At 36.4% G+C, this 21,041-nt stretch overlaps 1 protein-coding gene across 1 annotated transcript in view; it reads left to right on the top strand.

Annotated features, from left to right (window-relative positions):
* The first annotated feature begins 7,171 nt into the window (after positions 1-7,171).
* si:ch211-286o17.1 overlaps positions 7,172-21,041 on the top strand; it is a 15,576-nt gene continuing 1,706 nt past the window's right edge. The window contains exons 1-7 of the mRNA XM_027146323.2: positions 7,172-7,338; positions 14,972-15,085; positions 15,374-15,471; positions 16,202-16,282; positions 17,413-17,530; positions 17,657-17,709; positions 19,017-19,166. Coding sequence (XP_027002124.2) covers positions 7,257-7,338; positions 14,972-15,085; positions 15,374-15,471; positions 16,202-16,282; positions 17,413-17,530; positions 17,657-17,709; positions 19,017-19,166 — 696 coding nt within the window. The 5' untranslated portion in view covers positions 7,172-7,256. The remainder of the gene's footprint in view (positions 7,339-14,971; positions 15,086-15,373; positions 15,472-16,201; positions 16,283-17,412; positions 17,531-17,656; positions 17,710-19,016; positions 19,167-21,041) is intronic.

Genomic DNA, 21,041 nt, shown 5'->3' with positions numbered 1-21,041 from the left:
ATTTGAGAGCAAAGTGCGGCCTTACCGAGTATTATTATACTGTTCCTAATGAAGTGGGTGTAAATTTCCATATCTTTTAATATACTGAATAAATTTATAAACGAAACACTTTTCTTTTTGCCCCCATTTTTCATGAGCTGAACTCAAAGATGTAAGATCTGTTTGTTCACAAATATGTCTAAATCTGTGTTAATGAGCACTTTTCCTTTGCAGAGATAATCCATCCACCTCACTGGTGTGGCATATCAAGATGCTGGTTAGACAGCATGATTATTGCACAGGTGTGCCGTAGGCTGGCCACAATAAAAGGCCACTCTAAAATGTGCAGAATTCATCACACTTACTCTAATTCTCTAATTCGCATTTGAACATAGAACATTGTTTAAAATGCATTTAGCATGAGTTATGAAGCCAAACTTTGATGAGAAATTTACATTCTTTTGTGTAAATAATTTGCAATTTATTTTCTTAAACCTGACCAACCGTATGTTCCTTTTTTACCTGGCACGGATGGACATCTGACACATGCACGTGTTAGCAAAGCAAAAGTGGACTTCTATGACAATTAAGTATTTAATATCATTAAGGAGTCCCTCCAGGATGTTGTGATTTTGTAGTTGTAAAAAGTAAACTGTGCTTTGTTGTAATTTCAAAATTGTAAATTCAAAATTATTGCAGATGTTCTGCAAAATTGGGTCTACTACTAGACTACTATTACTAATTAAACAGTATATTCCATATGCAAAAGTGCAAGTTTTAAATTTGTTTGTATTCTTATGAATAAATTTACTCACACACAGGAGCATGAATGTGAATCAAATTCTTAATAAAATTATGGGTTTTTTAATAGATACCAATTTTATGTAAACACTCACACAATTAGTTTATGGTATACATTCATTTTATCCAACATGAGAAAAAGTATCTAGCTGGAGTTTTAAATACACCACAATACTGTAAACCACCGTTTAGATGTGTTGGTCTATAATTAAATATATTAGGTCTATAATAAAAGGCTCTAATCATTGAACATCACTGCTTTATTGTTAGACTTCAGAAGAATCAAGAATCAGATGCACACACACATTGTATTATCTACTGTAAGTGAGGTAGTTTGTTACAGTAGCTAAATTTGTGATGCCTATAGCTAAAACTAATGCTAAAACTAATGCTAACTCATTTGTTCCACATAACGTCATGCTGGCATACAAACACACATTCACACACACACACACACACACACACACACACACACACACACACACACACACACACACACACACACACACACACACAAACGCACAAATACACAGGCACTCACAGTCGTATATCAGACGTGTTGATAATTAGTGTTGGACCCGCTGCTCATCACCCTCTACCGCTGAGTGTTTCCACTGACTCAATCAATCAATCAAATCAATGTTGACTTCACTACCAGAATTCTTCAGCATTGTGCCTCTGTCATTTTAGAAGGTTTGACCTAAACTGCTCTCAGTGGAAGCCACAGTCAGATATTTCAAAACAACAAAATAACAGGCTTTCTACCACACTCTCTAATTCTAAATGCCATGTTATCCTTCTCAAGGCCAAAAGAGCTATAAACGGAGCAATTGCCAGTCACATAATAGAACACAACATAAAAGGAGTAAATGTTGTTCATGGTATTAGTTTGAAACTCAACAGACTGACTACATTTTTTATCCTTATCTATGGTATCATATGAGTAAAACATAGTGTGTATGAAATCAGATGGCGTTTTGACACAAATCTACATTGCAAGAATTTTTGAGAGGCTTCCAGCAGAACAACTGGCCTAACACAGCAAATTACTGTATCCTGCACAGAAACCTTTAGTATCACATTCTGTTATATCTGTTGATTTAATGACATTGAGCATAGGTTTTGACTCATTCTAAGAAGAGAAAATATTTTAGCTTTTCCCAATTTTGTCACCTTCCAAATCCCCATCGATCAGTCGGCTCTCCCCTACGGACCTACACCAACTATCTGAGGGTGAAGGCAAACTGTGTTTCCTCTATGTTTCATCATCTTTTCAATCACTTCTCGTGTCAGAAAAGAATTTGTAGGAGAGTGCTTTCTACCCACTGGTACATATGTAATCACACAGACGCCCATGACCGATCAGTGTCGCCGGGATTGACATGGGATAGATACCCAGAGAGCACAGCCAATATAGTCAGATCATCAATCCCAGAAATATTTCTAATATCTCATTCAAACCTTTTAAAAATGCTACTAACAATACCTAACTCTATTCATGCAACAATATGCAACAAAATGCACGTGTTGATTAATGTTGTGGTGACATAATTGTGTAACAAACTGGCTCAAGGTTCACAGTAATAAGCTGAGTAAATGAACTGAAAATGCCACACGTTTTCAATGCGACATGCATTTTCACCCTGCTGACTCATGACAGTCACAGAAACTAGACACCGGGCTTCATTTTTGCCCACAGTCGCATGACACTGTGTGAATGTCACATCCCAGCCCAGGTGCTTTGGCTCATTAGGGAGAATGACTTCTATTTTTCACTTTTACTGCATGAAGATCGTTTGCTGTGAAACACTAGAGTTAAAATGAGTTTAAAATGAAAAATGAACTAACCTTTATCCAATGCAGCAGAGCTACCCGAGAACAACAGTCAGTATAATGGGTGCTGAATGTGCAGAAACTGTGGAAAAAAAAACTTGCACAAAGATCGAATTTGAAAACTGTATATGAAGAATCAGTTCGCACAGAGGAAGAAATGGAGACATGATGTGATGGAGAGAAGCAGACTCAAAGACAGAGACAGAGAGATAGAATATCCCTGATTTAACACCAAGTCACTAACAGGAAATTGTTTCTACACAAAAGATGCCTCTAATTTTAGCACAACCCAGGAGCCAAACTTCTGAAAGTTCGCTGCATTGCATCATACTGGCCCAATGGGTCGATATACTTCAGGCCTCTAATGATGCTGCTCCATTACTTACATTTCCTGGGGCCCTCTTGTGGACATTACACAGAATCCATTAGAGATTTCCAGAAATAGATATAAAAAAAACATAGACAAGTGTCTGCCTTTGCAAAAAAAAAAAAAACAACAACTCATGGGAGATTTTTTTTCTTTTTTAGAGCAGATCTTCTTGAGAGGAAACTGAAAGGAATTGGAAAATGTAGGTCATTTTTAGCACACTCAAGTATTATTTAGTCTGCAGTTTTTTCTAATGCTAGCATGTCTGCAGTCAATTACGATAGAGCGATGTTATTGGAATTCAATCTAGAAAAATGATTCAACCATGAATATTCAAGCATGTAGTGATTAATGATGTAAAAATTCTTCTAAGTTTTTTTTCAGTACTCATGCCTCACACTACTGAACTTTAAAATGAAAGGCATTTACAGTATCTAGTATTTCCTAGTATTGCAATTCTCAGCAGAAGAAGAAAACAGAAAACAAATTTTCTGTGCATATAATCCTTCATTCTCACTACTTAAAGCTATGTAACTAAATTGTTTTTTGTTTTTTTATAACATGTATGTTTTGGCTTTCCATGACTTTCCAGACTGAGGAGTCACTGCCTTGAGCTGAAGTTACACTCTTTCCAGTCTGTGATTGTTTATGATGCAAATTCCATCATTTTTCTTTCTGTAAATAATGTTTGAGCAGTGGATAACACGTTCCACCATCTAACTATAATAAATATAGGTTTTACAAAATATTGTAAAATATTGCAAAATATTGTATTATAATACTTTTCTAGAAAAAATGCAAAACGTTTTTTTGCTTTATTTTCTAGATTTTGGTTTTATATGATTTAATATTTTGATGAGTTATTTTCATACTTTATATCTTCATGAGGCTATAACACATATAACCTACTAGTCTTCAAGAGTAAAAGCAACTTTTAAATACTTTTAAAAAATAAGTCATTTCATTTAGATGAAAGCGTCTCATTTCTGCCATTTCTACATTAAGTTAAGCTCTGTTTTGTACATCAACCCACTCATTAAACATCTGAATTGCTTCTTAGAACATGTTTAATCAAATCTTTTTGTCATTTTATCTCTATTGTATTGAAAACAGCATTCTCTTGCAGGCGCAATAATAAAGTTGATTTATATCACGTCCATAAGATGTATTGGCTGCACAGTTTTGAAGAATGATACTAGTAATATTCACTGCATGCATTGACTTCCTAAGGCTGCATTTTTGGATATTTAACCCCAGGAGGCAGCATTGTGTTCTTTCTTCTTCTCACATTTATCTATTTGCATTTGTTTGTGTGTTTGTGTGTTTGTTTTTTTGTTTGGAAGGAAGGAAGGAAGGAAGGAAGGAAGGAAGGAAGGAAGGAAGGAAGGAAGGAAGGAAGGAAGGAAGGAAGAAAAGAAGGAAGAAAGGAAGGTAGGAAGGAAGGACATTTGGAAGGAAGGAAGGAAGGAAGGAAGGAAGGAAGGAAGGAAGGAAGGAAGGAAGGAAGGAAGGAAGGAAGGAAGGAAGGAAGGAAGGAAGGGGAGAAGGAGTTTGGAAAGAAGGAAGGAAGTTTTGAAAGAAAAAATGAAGGATGTTTGTTTGTTTGTTTGTTTGTTTGGAAGGAAGGAAGGAAGGAAGGAAGGAAGGAAGGAAGGAAGGAAGGAAGGACATTTGTAAGGAAGGAAGGAAGGAAGGAAGGAAGGTAGGTAGGAAGGAAGGAAGGACATCTGTAAGGAAGGGAGGAAGGAAGGAAGGAAGGAAGGAAGGAAGGAAGGAAGGAAGGAAGGAAGGAAGGAAGGAAGGACATTTCGCAGGAAGGAGAGATGTTTGGAAGGAAGGAACAAAATAATTAAAGAATGAGGGAAGAAAGGAAAAAAGGAAATTGAACTGCTTCAAAATCCCCAAACACTTTTTCCTTGTAAGCTTTACATGCACCTCAGCATACCCCTGCTGGTACATTCGGGTGCTAGAGACTTCAATATTAGAACTGTCAACAAACAGCAAAAAACTAAGCAGAAATTAAGTTTAACTTTCCCACAAGCCTGAGAAGGAACCATTTTGCCATTTGCACAAAGCTTGTCTGTTTACTTCAAGGTGAATCTTGAAGAAAATGTTGATCTTCACAGTCAAATATAGAGTTTGACATTTTAAAATAGACCAAGATGTGATTTGCGGTTTTTGACACTGTAGAAAGGTTATTAGCCTCTCTGGCATCCAGCAGACCTATTGTTCTTTTCACAAAGCTACATTAGCATAACACAGACCATCTCGTGTCTCATACAGTACACTGCTGTGAGGACAGACCCTTCACTACAGCTACCTGCTGTTGGACAGATGCCTCAAGCCACATTCAGGAGAAAGTGAACAGCAAGATCTCATCTTTTATAAGCATTAGATAAATCTGAGACAATCTATCTAAGGTCACACTGTTCTTTTAAAGGATATGCTGACTTTGATAACAGATTGGGGATTAGAAATGTGATTAAATTGTGGACACTGAAAAAAGTCTTAAAGCATTTTTTCAAGCAGTAATCATATCATGACTGATCCAGAGCCTCAGTGTTTTCAGGAACACTGGGTGCTAGGCAGGAATTCACCCTGAATAGCATGCCAATCTTTTGCAGGGATCCATGTATACACATTCACACATTCATTTACACTTAGGACAAGTTCATAGCCAGTCCAGCTACAGGCATCCTGTAAACTGTGCAACAATGTATATATACAGTATTTGGTTTTTTGGGGTGAAGTAGAAACCAAAGAATCTAGAGGAGACCTACATGGAGAAAGCATGCACAGGGATGTCACATAAACTATGATCCAATCCAGGGACTTTGGTGCTAAGAGGCAGCAACAAAGGCAAAACTGCCAAGTGTTCTGGCGTGTCCTATGCACACCCTGTGGTGCTACTTAGACTAAACATTGACCATCTGGTTCTCAGACAACTCTTCATCTGTCACCAAAGAAAGATGCAAGGGGCTCTTTTTGTCTAAACAACAACTATATGGTAGATATGATCGCCAATGCTTAAACCACCAATGGACAGCCAGCCCCTAATGTGGCATGCATCTGTGGAGATTAGTGATGCTGTTACCCAAGCATCACTATGCACTGTCTAACATACAATCCTTGTAATGTTTAACTGTAAAGCTACAGGCCCCCTGCTGACCAAATGTAGATATAGTATTGAAAAATATACATATTTAAATGTAATCCATTAATTAAAATATATTTTAAATACATTGTTTAAAGAGGCTTGAGCAAATGTGAAAAAACAGAAAACAGCTGTCTGAATTGAGGAACTTGCTTCCACATACACAAATTTAAAAGACTGACATCCAAAAACAATATTTTAGAAGATATTAGTTTTTGCCAATGTGATTGAATGTGGATCTGAATTTATGTAGAAGTAAAATATTTGTCTGTTCAGACTTGTCTACATCAGAACACCAGAAACGCTGTCCAACTTCACTAGTGAACAACACTTGCATCCTCTTCTGCCTCGAGTCAAGATAGAGGTTGCAGTTCTACGTCAGTTTCTATGTCAAAATCCACTAGATTATTGTTTCTTAAAATGGCTGCCAGTTCACAGAGAGATCACAAGTTCAACAGTGTTTAGCAAATTACATTTCAGTGCAGAAAATTGCACTGTAATGGTGTACATTAAAGGTCACAGTCATATTAGCTACAGTAAGTACAGTCTGAGTTCAGGGATACTGATTACGTCCATGGAGGATTATTGCAGTATGTACTAAAAAAAAGTAGATATGTTGTTATAAGATGTTGTTTCACCCTCCATATTATTTTCAGGGGAACATTTTGTGCCAGAATTTTAAACAGGGCAAGATTGATCAATCCTTAAATAATAAAATGACAATTGCTGTTACATTTCTGTTACTGTTGGACATCCACACAATAAACATAAATGCACTGCATTTATTTATGTAATTGTACAGATCACTCAGAGGTTTTATTTAGTATACTTTCTTATTCCCCTGAAATAAATGAGAGAGAGAGAGAGAGAGAGAGAGAGAGAGAGAGAGAGAGAGAGAGAGAGAGAGAGAGAGAGAGAGAGAGAGAGAGAGAGAGAGAAACTTTTCGGTTGAAGCAGGGTTAAAGTAAGAGTTAAAGTGAAAAAGGGGGTGTGGAAAGGGCAGTTGGGGGCTGGGGTATATAAAGCAACATGAGCACAAGCCTTTCTTTATTCTGTTTGTCTCTTAGTACGAGACTAAATCTGATACGTACTCTTTAATTCTCCATCAGGGACATTCTCAAGATGAAAGTGTTTAACTGGAAAAAGACAAACTGCCACACTTTTATGGCTCTGGCCTCAGTCGTGTATACCATTATGTTCTGTGGTGAGTATTTATGATTGTTTCTTGATGTGTGTTGTGGCAGAGCTACCGTGCAGTTGTGTGACTCTGCTCGGAGAAAAGAGGGTTGTGCCCCACAGTAAGCGAGCTGCATTCAAAAGTTTTTTTCTCCTCTTGTGGAAAACCGTTAGAAGTGAGCTTTCTTTTAGCAGAAGTTTACTGAGCACTTACAGATCAGAAATCTTTTATTGGTTTAGGCTTAAAAAAAGTTTTAAAACGTCGTAATTTGTTAGTTTCAGTTGTCCTGGATCTGACTTTTAAATGTATATCCTTTGTTTGGTCCAAATTAGATTTAAGTCATCATGTGTAGGACTAGAGATGACTAGCATAACTCACATGATATGCTAAATGTTTTACTCTTTCACTTTCTAGGACAAAAATGTATCAGATTTCCAAATGATGGTCGATGCAGTGTTCCACATGCTCTCATTTAAAATGCACTGTATGTCTGTGGTTCTTGTAAGTAAATATAGGCTTTAACCATGGATATCACACAAAGATCTTTTTGGTTGCCTCTTCAGAAAGCTTTGTCCCAAATATTCCAGAGTATTTTGTTTATAAAGCAAATCTAGTCTTTAATTTTGTTTTGGGTTTTGTTTTGTTTTTTTTGTTTATACACTTCAACTTCAAAGTTTCCTTGAACTGAATCAGTGTGAACAGGCTTTACTCTTACAAATTAGTGAAAATTGCTGATTTTTCATCTTTAAAGATAAGTTTCCTCCCTCTTACTGGGAAATGTTAAGCTGTAACCTCATACACAATAAACAAGATTCGGTCTCAGTGTAAACAGAGTATCAAACTCTAGTAGCTTATATTAACATGCCATAATGTTACTCTAGCACTATTGTGTACATTCAGTGCTATAATACACTGCGGGGGAAAGGTTTGATTTGCTCAGAAAGTCTTTCTGCTATATGTCTACTGCTATATCTCTAAAACATTACAGAGTCCATGTTAATTTCCTGAAATAGGGGGATGTGAGTGGAGGTGTCAAAGATCACAGTAGTCATGGAGGGAGAGAGAGACAGATAAGACCACCCCCACACACATGCACCCCTCAAATTCCTTTACTCCTCAGGGAATTCTTACTATGGAGACAAACCACTGACTTTAGTATGTAAGAGTTATTAAAGAACTTACAAGAGTATAAACTATGAGTAATTGTGGGCAGTCTATCTTTTGCAAAGTATCCAGTACAGAAAGAATGGAATGTATAGGAAAACAAGCTAGAAATTTGGCATCATGGACTTCACTTTTTAACATGTAACATTACCCTTCCTACACATTCTCACACACTGGCCTCCTTGGACGACCACCAATCATCCACATTCAAGTAGAAGGTTGTTAAGCTCTGATCTCAAGCGTGCAGTACTGACGTCAAAGATATATAAGTGTTTATATTCTCTTCCATCTCCCCTCGTTCTGGTTATGGTTATTGCTAACACGTCCGCAGGTCAAGCATCTTGAAATAAAAAAGGTATGTATTGTGGGGTGTCTGGGGGGGAGGAGGGGTCTGAAATTGCCGATAATTCACGTTAGCTCCACATTATATGCAGCATGTCCCTGTGTAGATGTAAGTTTGGTAATCACATCTTAACAGAGTAATGTTCTAAAGTGGTGTGTCTCTCATTTGCATCAGCACTGATACAGGACTACCGTAGCGCTCATTGGATGGAGAAATGAATGAAATTATGATCCAAGTTTCTTTACTGGTGTTATGTAGATTTGATACAAGTGGATTTGTCAGCATTTGGCAGACACCCTTATCCAGAGAGGCTTACATTTTATCTCATTTTATACAACTGAGCAATTAAGGGTTAAGGTGCCCAATGGTGGCAACTCGATGGACCTAGGATTCTAACGTACAACCTTAAATTTGTAGACCAACAGCTTAACCAATAGTCTACCACATCCCCAAGGCATGTATTGGCATGTATTGACAATAACCAATAAATTGCAGCCAAATCTATATGCAAAGCGAAACTATCAAATTGAAAGGATATTATTTCAGGTGTAAAGACATACTCCTCCATTACCATTTCATTACTAAAAATACTTTGAGGGCATAAAAAAGAAAGGTGCTACATAATGTGCAGCCAGACTGTAGGAAGCAGTAAGATTTAGTAACTAAAGAGTAGTGAAGAACTCTAATGAGCCTCTTAAAGTGGCTTACTTAGTTTTTTAAAAGTTCATAAGGGATTGGAACACAAGGGTTATCAGGTGAGAGGGGTCAGAGGTGCGTTTCCTGCCCGTCTACTTGGTGATTGATATGATCTGCGAGGCTTACAATCTATTCCTATGAGAGTCTACATTAAGAGAGAGTAACAGACATTAGTGTCAGAATACTTTTGAAGAACGAAATCATATAGAACTAAATCAACAGCTGTTTTGCTCCATTCTTCAGTTGTCTGTGACAATTCAGGCTTGTTGAGCCTTCCTGCTGATGCTAGAGTTATTTAAATTGCATTAAAATCCACACTTATGTACTCTCTGAACAGCATTGTGATAAAATGTAAAAGAAAAACTTCACTGTCAGTTTTTTTTTTATTTATCCTCCATATTTATCATGCTGAAAGTAACCTCTACCTTGCTAATAGTATGAGTTTAATTAGTAACAGGCCAACATGGAGGCTAAAGTAATCATGGATGTGGTGTACAGGGTTTAGATTCAAAAATGGTTAACAACACAGTTAAATCCATTATGTGTGAATAAACATGATGTAATGTAAGAATCCAGTTATTATTACTGTAGAGGTGAGATTTGGAAAGCTGCCTGGTGGATGGAGAGTGATAAAAGCCAACTTGCTTTCCTCTCTTTTCCATTTTCTTCCATTTCCCCTGGCACAAAGCCAAATGGCATCAATCCCATTCACAGTAATGAGGCATTCAGGGACTGGGCTCTTGAAACGTTCCAAAACTGGGAATTTTGTTTGGGTTTTGTTAATGTTAAATAAAGTTTAGCGATGAGGATTTTAATTATAGGTTAATCTGCTTATAGTCTGGGCTTGGGATCGTGGGGTTGGGATGTATAAAGGGGTTCATGTGATGGTGGGAGTTTGGGGAGTGTTTTCTGTACCACAGGCATAAACATATGTCTATGTAGCCCCTTTCATATATACAACCTGGGTCACTTGGAAGGTTTTTTTCCCCAGCATTGCTAGTGGTTTCTATTTTATTTATTTACACACCAACTAGACAAAGTATGATTGCCTTGAATAAGAACAGATCAAGGATTTCAGTGCAAAATAAAACAGGTCCCTGTGTCTCTCTGGTTAAATGTGCCATGTCTGCCTCTTTGTTCCTTTTCAACCCACATTTTATATTTCCATTTCCATGTCTACAGTTCTAAAGTAGAGAGAAGGAGGGAAGGATTCAGAGGTAGTGAAACCTTCTCGGTTGCAAGACAATAAAAGAGTCCTGACATCAGACAGAAAGAGGGGGCTGAATTATAACTGAGTAAGCCAGCAGTGCTCTAAACCTTAAGGTTGCAATCATGTAGTGTGTGTGTGTGTGTGTGTGTGTGTGTGTGTGTGTGTGTGTGTGTGTGTGTGTGTGTGTGTGTGTGTGTGTGTGTGTGTGTGTGTGTGTGTGTGTGTGTGTGTGTGTGTGTGTGTGTGAGAGAGAGAGAGAGAGAGAGAGAGAGAGAGAGAGAGAGAGAGAGAGAGAGAGAGAGAGAGAGAGAGAGAGAGAGGTTGTTTTGTTCAAAGGCATTTCTAAGTAGATAGAAATTCACATGCTCACAATCATTGGTATTTTAGATCATTAGAGCACAGTGAAACAAAATAGCATAGAGCATTGTTGGCTGTGAATTCAACTGAAAGTAAATTATAGGTGTTTATCCTAGCATTGATTAAATGTGCATATAACTATATAAGGGATTCTTGAACAGTTAAGAGTTCTCCATTTATTTTTAAAGTGTTAAATAGATACACACCACACCAGTAGTGCACACACAAGTGTAAGTGTTTATGTATGGAGAACCTTATGGGAAAGAATTAACTGCACTGAGTAACACGAGTGGTATGTCGAGAGGACGGGTGTGTCTTTGTGTCCATACCCTGACATCAAGGGTGCCAGAGCCCTTGAGCATGAAAGTAAAACCTCTAAAGATTTTTGGCAACAGTTCAATCATTGCTTGGCACTAAAGGAGAAATGAGTCTATTCATCACTCACATCTCTCCTCAGACTGGATCTAGCATATCGCCACATATAGTAACCCAATGCATGTGCAGTAAACTTCATGTAGCTACTTAGAAAGTAGCTCATTTGTAGGACTGTAAGACTGAATAACTGTGAGAAATGTACGAACAAAACAGATAATAGATAAGATAATGTGACAGTTACTATATGTGCACACGCATTTTATTCACAATAGTTATACTTTTCTATCTCTAATAAATATATATATCTGTGTGTGTGTGTGTGTGTGTGTGTGTGTGTGTGTGTGTGTGTGTGTGTGTGTGTGTGTGTGTGTGTGATTCTTTTTTATCCTATTTGTTCAGTTCTATTTATGGCATGAACAATAAAAATAAATGAATAATTAAACTGTTTGTCATACTGTGTATGGTTCTGTATGTGACAAAATCTATCAATTTTAAACTGTGTCATGTAGTTGCTCACTTGTTAATGTGTTGGAATACTGCTTGGAAGGCTGTGAGTTTGAATCCCAGGGCTGCCACCACTGGGCCCCTGTACAAGGATTTTGACCTTCAGTTGTATGAAATGAGATAAAATTGAAGTTGCTCTGAAAAGGGTGTCTGCCAAATGCTGTAAATGTAATACACTTCAGTATTTAGTGGTTGTCTCAGCTGGGGATTTAATTAATATCACAGGGGGATCACTGCAGGGAACACCATGACTGTTGACACTTCTGCCTCTTGATCTGTCTATTTGTACCACTGACCATTCAGAAATATGTAGTCACCCATGTAAATGAGAGGGAGCACAGGTAGGACGGTGTGTATTCAACACTATCGCTGATAGAATATTATTAACAATGACATAAAGCATATGGAATCACACATACAGTATAACCCGAAGAACATGCAGCAAGAGCACAGCAAGAAGATACTATTCATAGCAAAAAAGTGGATGTGACCATTTTGATGTGTTTCTCTTTAGCCCTAACATATTCACATTTTGTAGACTGAAAAAATATTCCATATGCCATAACAATCCAAAAATAAATACAATCAAGTTAAGCTATGGAAGTGTGCACAAAATATCCATATGCAAAGACCTGCCTAATGTGCATATGTGTCCGATTTAGCCAATTAATGAGAAGTGAAGGCTCGGGAAACAGGGAATTGGTCAAAAGCTCAGAGGTTTAGCCTTTCTTTAGATATTGAAATTTCTTCCTGGGAAATTGGCAATTAATCTATTCAAATATCAGCAGCAGCAGGAAATTTATTTCCATCACAATTTTGCTCAGTATAACATGCTCCTCTGGAACAATTGCCTTGTCACCTCTAGGAATAAATCTTTATTTTTCCACAGTTGGATGGAAGTAATAGACACATGTATATATCACATATGAAGACTTTATGCTTCTATACAGTTTTCCATATAACTTAAAAGTGTGAAATCTCTTTGAAAGGGTTTGAGACACTTAGTAAGGGACAACCTTCCCTTTTGGAGGGAACAAAAGGGGACTAACAGTAGATGGTCTTGAACTATTTATCTTCTCCTGCAAAAATGAACATTCAACTAATATTTAATATTAACAATCTCTATTTTTGTTTGTTTTTTGAAATGTACAAGTCTTTGACATAAATTGAAAAGAGGCCTGGCAAAATCCACATAAGTCTCGTATTTTGTACAAAGATAAATATTTTTAAACATTTTCTTTAAGAATGGGAGACTTGTCCCATCTCCTTTAGCATTGTGATCTGTCCTCAAGCTTTAGGTCTGTTCACGGTCCATTCTTACTTGACCCAAGAAAAGCTATGTGCTATATATAGTATATATTATAAAGTTGTTGTGGTCTTTGGTCTGCTCAGTGTTTGGGGTGACACAGTGGCTCATCTAATCCGCATATCTGATTTTGGTGAATGTTTTTACGCTGAATGCCTTACCTGATGCAACCTTCTCATTTTATTCAGACTTGGGACCGGCACTGGAAGTTATCCCCTCAGCGTCTTAGTTATATAAGATATATATAACTTTATAACTTATATAACCCTAACGCTGAGGGGTTAACTCCCAGTTATATTATATAATTATATATAAGTTATTAAATTAATAGAGTTCTCTAGATGTTTTATGCTTTTCCATATAGAAGCAAGATGCGTGAGTACACTGTGAAACTCTATATTCTGTATGGCGAGTGCAATATTTACAAACAAAAACTTGCAAGATATATACCAAATTTTTATGTATTTTTACTAGAATGGGATAGTATATACATAAATACATATATATATATATTAATTCTTATGTAAAAGTATTTTACTGCACAATAATATAATAATATCCTGTTTCTACTGAGTCTTGAAATTGCAGCATTTCTTTGCTTTTTTCCCTGAATATGCTTTTTAATATGTTAAAGAATTTATTTTTCTGTGTTCAACTGTTTGCTTCAGTGTCATTTTCATTTTTCTAATACTTTATTTGAAAAAAATCATCTGTGGCAGTTTGTTTAAGTATTCAGTATTATTCACTTTTTTAAGTGTTAGCATTAGAAATAGTTAAATGGAGTTAAGCAGGTTATATGAAAGACATAAGAAGCTGTACATTACAAGATCAAATCTTCAATAATCTTTAAAAATAAATATTTTTTTGTTTTGTTTTAAAGAGAAGTTACTCAAGCTTTTCTTTTACAGTATTCTGCAAATATTTCACACTGGTCCATCAGACCATTTTTATCTAGTTTTCCTCACCCTGACAGAATGCATCTCCCCACAGCAGAGCCTGAGCATGTTAAATATTTCACACATCTCATTGTCTCAGTGGAACCTTCACCTCATCAAATTGCAGAGAACAGATTCAAAAAACCTTTATGTTTGGATGCAATGTTAACAAAAAAAAAAAGAAATAGCATATAAATATAAGCACTCTGTCTTTTAAAAAAGTCTCTTCTGGGGCTGATAAGATGCAGGGATCCCTTAGAACCTGAAATCATGCAAAATGTCTAAAAACTCTAATGAGTTCTTAGGATTTCAAATGAATTCATTTGTAAGAAAATGTATAACCACTAAACCCAGCCATAACCCTAGCAAGGTCAGACCCTACATTCAAGGTTATAAACTATTAAGAGATTTTTTTTAATGGAGTAGGTAAAACATAGGTCTTAACACAACTTTATTTATAGCAGATAACTTATAGGTACCCATTAGGGGATGCAATATCTACTGGTAATATAGGATGAGGCTACTCAATTTCAAGCTGAAATACACTACAGACTTTCTAGTCTAGAAACAAATCTGTACCAATTCTGTTATCTCATATCATTTTGTAAAGCACTGTGTTGGAACTCTGACAGAATCAATTGTGTAAAGCATTTTTTTTGTATAAAAATATCTGATTAGAATGATGTCTGTATGATACAATAATGAGTCGATCCTATGTGATCTTATGAGTTGATCCTAGGTGTATTTTTTTCTCTGTCTTTAAACTCCAGGTGTGACCTGCCATGAGAATGCCATTACACATGCTATCGTAAGCAACAGCACAGGCAATTTCATCGGTATGGCTAATGTGCGTGGAGATAACATTCGTCCAACAGCAGCCCCAGGTGAATGAGTAAATATTAAAACATGTTAAAAACTAAACTCTTTTTTCTCTATACTCAATTCCTCACTACAAATAAATAGAATGATGTTATATGCAACCGGATTTCATGATTTGTAATGAGTTGGACTACAGTATTTGAGTCTTGCTGGAGAAGGATCTGTCAGGCGTTAACTGCTCGGTCAAGTTATTACTTGAACTGCATCATTATCTCAACTTTAAGAAAATAACAACATAAATAGATGAACAACTGAGCAGTTACAATAAGAGTATGTTTTTTTTTTCTTTTCAGAACACATCAAACCTCAACAAGTTGTCGATATTCCCGAGCTAGCATCCACAGAGTCCAACACAGGGATAATCACTACTTCTGGCAGCCGATCACAAAGTGTAAGTAACTTTTTTATGCTGATATAATTTTCCTTACAGCGTTCATGCCGGTAATCAGCCAGTGTTTAACATGATTAAATCTGATACCTATTAATTGATACATTTGAAAATATTTGTATTCTTCTTAATTATTGCACGTTTTTCATCCTGACAAACAAAAATGTGTTTATTGATAAGTCAAATATATTCTGAGGCAAAGGTCAGGAAACATGTAATACATCAATAACTCTGGAAGGTAACTGAAGAAAACAGGCAAACGACAACAAAAAGTACATACAGTACAGCAAAACTTTGCATAATGACAAACAAGCAGGGGTTTAAATATACTCAGGTAATTATGACCCAGTGATAACAATGCTTGGATGGAGAACAAAAGCAGGAAATAAAAAAATCAAAACAGATGTGCCTGGCACTGGGCAGGATGGGGACATGCTGTGGACAAATAAATAACTGAAATGTTTACAGGTAATTATTTGCCAGAGAACAGAACCTGATTATTAACGTAACCAACTTATTTGGCCTGTGATGAAAATCTAAAGATGATGATTTGCTTTGTAATTTTTCATGTGTATAAATATATTTGTTGTTGTTTGTTCAAATTTACAGTTTCTATATACAGTAACTACAAAACAGTAAACTATATTGTACATTCACAGTATACTCTTAACATCACTGACATCACTGTCTATTAAATATGTGGCTGAAAGGATCTTGGTTTATTTGTTTACAGAACAAAGTGGAGTGTGTGGATGAAGCTACAGTGAGAGACAAAGATGCATTGAAGCTGAAGCTGAAGACCGTCTCCAGCTGTGTGAGTAACCTTCAGACAAATTAAGAACACATTGAAATTATATGTAGACAATATGGGAGCAAAAATGGAAAGATTAATAATGACATGATAGCACTACAAATCATATACATAATATACAAATAATGAGAGTAAATCACTTTGGCTTACATAATGGTTCATATACTGTGATAAATAACATGCTGTTGAAGCCTCTATTCTGATTGGTCAGAATTGTTAATATAATATTTTCTATAACAGCTGTTATATTTTCTATAGCAACTATAACAGCATTGCTCAGAGTAGTTATGGATGCAAGACTAATCACTGGTTTATAATCATGTGCTTATACTAATAGCTATATTGTTATAGTTATCATAAAGTGGTATGAGTAAAACAATTTGGAGCAGAAATTGAAGTGGTAGATTCTGAGTTTGAATCCCAGGGCCACCAAGCTGCCACCACCGGGCCCTTAAACCTTTTTTGCACAGCTATACCAATTGCTGTAAAAATTAAATGAATTTGCTGGAAAAAAAAATAACACTGATGCAGTGCCACCTGCTGTTTTTTTACATCATGTGATGTGACATGATGTAAATATGTTTTTTTCATGTTTGGTGAAGACATTATGTAAAAATATTACCAGCAAGTGACACTGCATCGGGAAAAAATTACATTTGCCATTTCTGCTTTGAAATGAATTTTACTGTCCTTGCAAAAAACTTTCTACTGACAGCACCACAGCAGGGAATGGGCTAATTACACAGAGGTCTAACTTTGAGTTTCTGATGTTCTCCCATGCATTCATATGGGTTTCTCTGGGTTCTCTGCTTTCCACCCACCTCCAAAAAAGCATGCAACTATTTGAATTGGCTTAGTTTTATAATATTAAGAAGCTATTAAGAAATTGGATGCATGTGCATGGATGAATTGTTTTTTTTTTTATCCTAGCCTCTGTAAAGGAGCCGTTTGTTATAAGGGACAAAGAATTTGGGGTTACAACAGGGCATGCTGTGAAAGGCATCCCGCATGCACGGGTTTCATGTTACACTTAATTCCTAAAGTCCAGAAGTGGGGCGGTGTTTGTGCTTCAAATGTTTTCCTGTGCACGTGTACAGAAATATGACCAAAAGCGAGTCTCTCTTGTCATACAGGAGGAAAACAAGGCAAAGATTCAGAGCATTCTGGAACATCTGTGTTTTGAAAGCAAGCTTGAAATCTATCAGAAGGACCACTCTAATGAGATGATCCTATCTGGAGGATGTGTAGAAGGTTTGAGTTCTTGTCAAAAATGATCCAAAATGCAAAACACTGTACACTTAATATAAGCAAACTGTTTTTAAACTTTCACAAGGTAAAGTAGATTGTGTTAACTCTTTTGTTTTTCTTACTATACAGGTGATGTCAAAGGAATGACCGACAAGTTTGATAATGATAATATCAGGGATAAGGTAAAGTGATCATGCAAATTCAACATTTTCAGTATAGAAATAGTCATGCACTGAAACTTCCCCTTTTTAGAATTTTAAAATGGTTTTGTTTGCTTTGATTTTCTGGAGAACTCTTCTGCAAAAAGTTCTGCATAAAACCCAATTGTAAACGCTCTCCTGTGTAGAATACCTTTACAAAGCCAGACGCATTAGCCATCCAAAGGACTTGGGGGAAGTGTTTAAGAATAAAATTCTGAAAAATCAAGGAAGATGGTTTGGAACCACAATGTACACAGCCATACAGAAAACTTTTTTTTTAAGCATCACACCCTTTTTTCTGTTTAATTTAAGCCATGTGGAAATACAGCTGCACATGATTATGAGCTTAATACTAAAATTGAGTGTATAGTGAGACAAACATTGTGAGCGAACCACAGAAAGAGCATTGACAACTCAATTTTCCATTGTAAGTCTGGCATGTTAGATAGCAGTACAAATCAGACATGTAAGCAAAGAGAAATCTGGAAAAGGAAAAGGAAGAAGAGTGAACAGAGCTTTTATGTACTGTAATGTATACAGGCACAATCCCACCTTAATGTGTGTTCTGTAAGTAAGGGTTGAAGTGTACTATGACTGTAGATAATCAGCATTAAGAATTATACTCTAAATATTCAGTCAGTTCATCATGCATTAGTGATGATATGTCAAAATGATATGAGATGATAAAATCACTCATAACAGTTCACCCATTGTTCTGATTGGTCAGAATTGGTAATAAAACATTTCCTCTAACAGCACGGCTCAGGGTGGGACTGGACACACGGCTAATGTCAGGTTTATATTTATGTGCTTAATACCTTCTTAATTCTAGTAACTACTTACACAGATACTTTCGTTACAATCAGAAAACAATTCAGGATGTGCTGTTGTTTGAAAATATTCAACGGCAGTCCGGTATCACGTTCACATAATGTCATATCATCATCATGTAAGGATTTTTATGTGCGATGACATGACACCATGTGAATATAGTTCAAGCTACTGGCACTGCATCAGTGCATAAGTAGAACAGTCACCACTTCTACTTTGAAATGACAGAAACCACAGCCATCACAAGTGGCCACTGTAAGTCTGAAACATTCACCAAGAGGCACTTCATTACCACATTCAATTTACTCAGATGAAAGACTCATCAGCTGGGATGCAGTCAGAGGCAGAGGGTCCATCACTCTACAACACTCTCTTGGCCAGGAAATAAACAATATGTGTTAAGTTTGTTTACTAGTCCAAGATTTCCCATTTCACTTCTGGTCTTGTCTTGTGTGTAGGTTGGTGTTGTTGAGGCAGAGCCTGTCTTGGTGAATCACTCTCAAACTGTCCTGATCTCAGTCCTTATTGCTGGCCTGCTGCTGGCTGCTCTGCTCATTGCTGCATACATACTGAAAACCCGCCGCACGGAGGCCAAAGGAGTGTGTCTGGTCAGTCTCCGAACACTCAAACACATTGTCTATCTCTCTCTCTCTCTCTCTCTCTCTCTCTCTCTCTCTCTCTCTCTCTCTCTCTCTCTCTCACTCACTCACTCTCTCACACACACACACACACACACACACATGCTGAAATTTATTTAACTGTTTACAAAATAGCATGGGATTTCCCAGTTTACACTCTTAAATGCTATAGAACTAATTATTTTACATAATATTAACAATTACTTTAACATAAATGGTTAAAGATTCCACAATCTAAATGTTTCTTTGGAAAAAATCTTGAATGAAATTCAGCGAACCATTTCTAATATGTATTCATTTCACTAAATCTTGCTGTCTAGAGGTTTTTTTTTTTTTCATAAAATCACGATACCCAAACAAAATAAAGAGTTTATTAAAGCATGGAGCATTCATTAAAGCAAGCATGCATGAAGCATGAAGCATTCATTAAAGCAAGCCTTTACGCTGGTCACATGCCAAAGCATTACACTGATTTAACATCAACATGTCTTTTGTGTAACTACTTTCAGTTTGTCATTCTCTGACAGCAACTGGTAGAGTCTTCATGTTTTGATTGGCTGTTTCAGCTCTCAGAACACAGTAATACCTCTCGTGCCACACATTTGGTTCACATAATCGCAGTAAAGATCTCTTTAATATAATTTTAAAAAACTGACTTAGATTTATGATGGCCAAGGCTGATCTGCTGTTGAACAGCTTCCTCCCAACTTACCAAACAGCTGTACAGTTAAACCTTTTTTTGTTTATGGTACAAAGACACACCACTGGTTTTGAATCTGATTTCCAGCCTTTTACAGACGACACTGGAAAGGGATTTTAACCAGGCCAGCTGACTCTATTTATGTCTTGTCGGCATTGAGAATGTCATACATGTACTGTATCTTACACCTTACACCATGTACTGTATCTTACATCTTAAACGTTATTTCAATTCACCGTGCAACTGAAACTGGAAAATAAATGTGATGACAATACATTTCTAATTAACTTGATTATTTTACATGAGTATAAGGTAGTCACTGGTGCAGTTAAGTGCACATTGAACCTGCGTTTTTGATGTGCTGACCTTTTCTGAATAATTCATTTAAAGAAAACTTCTGACTGAGACCACCAACTATTTCTGATCTGCTCTTGAATTCTTCACATAAATGCCCAGTTAATCACACTGCATGTGGACACCTACAGCTATAATGACACAAAATATTTTTTGACACAAATTATAATCCAACAGACTGCAGTGTTTAAAATATCAGTTTATATGCTGGCCTATTTACTCAATTTAAGTGTAGTCAAATGTCAAACCATTCCTTCTTGCTTTTGAGAAGTTATTGGTTTTTCACATAACCACAAGCAAACAACACATTTTTGTCATTGCTTGAACAAGTTGAGGTCAGGTTTAAAATGCAGATTCAAAACAACTGTTGAGCAGACACAATGACATATAGAATGCTATAAAAATAAATAAGCTATGAACAAAAAAAAGCACACAGTAAATCAGTAAGGAATAAATCACAATAGATGACAACTGTGGTTGAAAATGACCATCAACGGGGTAGTGAGATCCCTCCCTGAAAATTCTTCTTTGACATTAAATTTTATTTTTCTTATGCCACAGCAATTTGACACCCCTAACACATTTTTTGTTATTTATTTATGATACAAAATATATTCTAAATATTCAAAATCTACGGTTTTATAGTGTTGCTCTGCTCTAATGTTATGGAACATCTGTGAAACAAGTTGGTTCCTGTCAGCACTTACAGTACATTATCACATCTATAAACAGTAATTCCTAACCAGTCCTTTTTTCCTCTCTCTTGTAGTTAATAAGAGCTTATCCTCCAC

The sequence above is a fragment of the Tachysurus fulvidraco genome, chromosome 5, assembly GCF_022655615.1.
Source record: "Tachysurus fulvidraco isolate hzauxx_2018 chromosome 5, HZAU_PFXX_2.0, whole genome shotgun sequence".
Classification (NCBI taxonomy): domain Eukaryota; kingdom Metazoa; phylum Chordata; class Actinopteri; order Siluriformes; family Bagridae; genus Tachysurus; species Tachysurus fulvidraco.
This window is presented reverse-complemented; position numbering and strand designations above follow the sequence as displayed.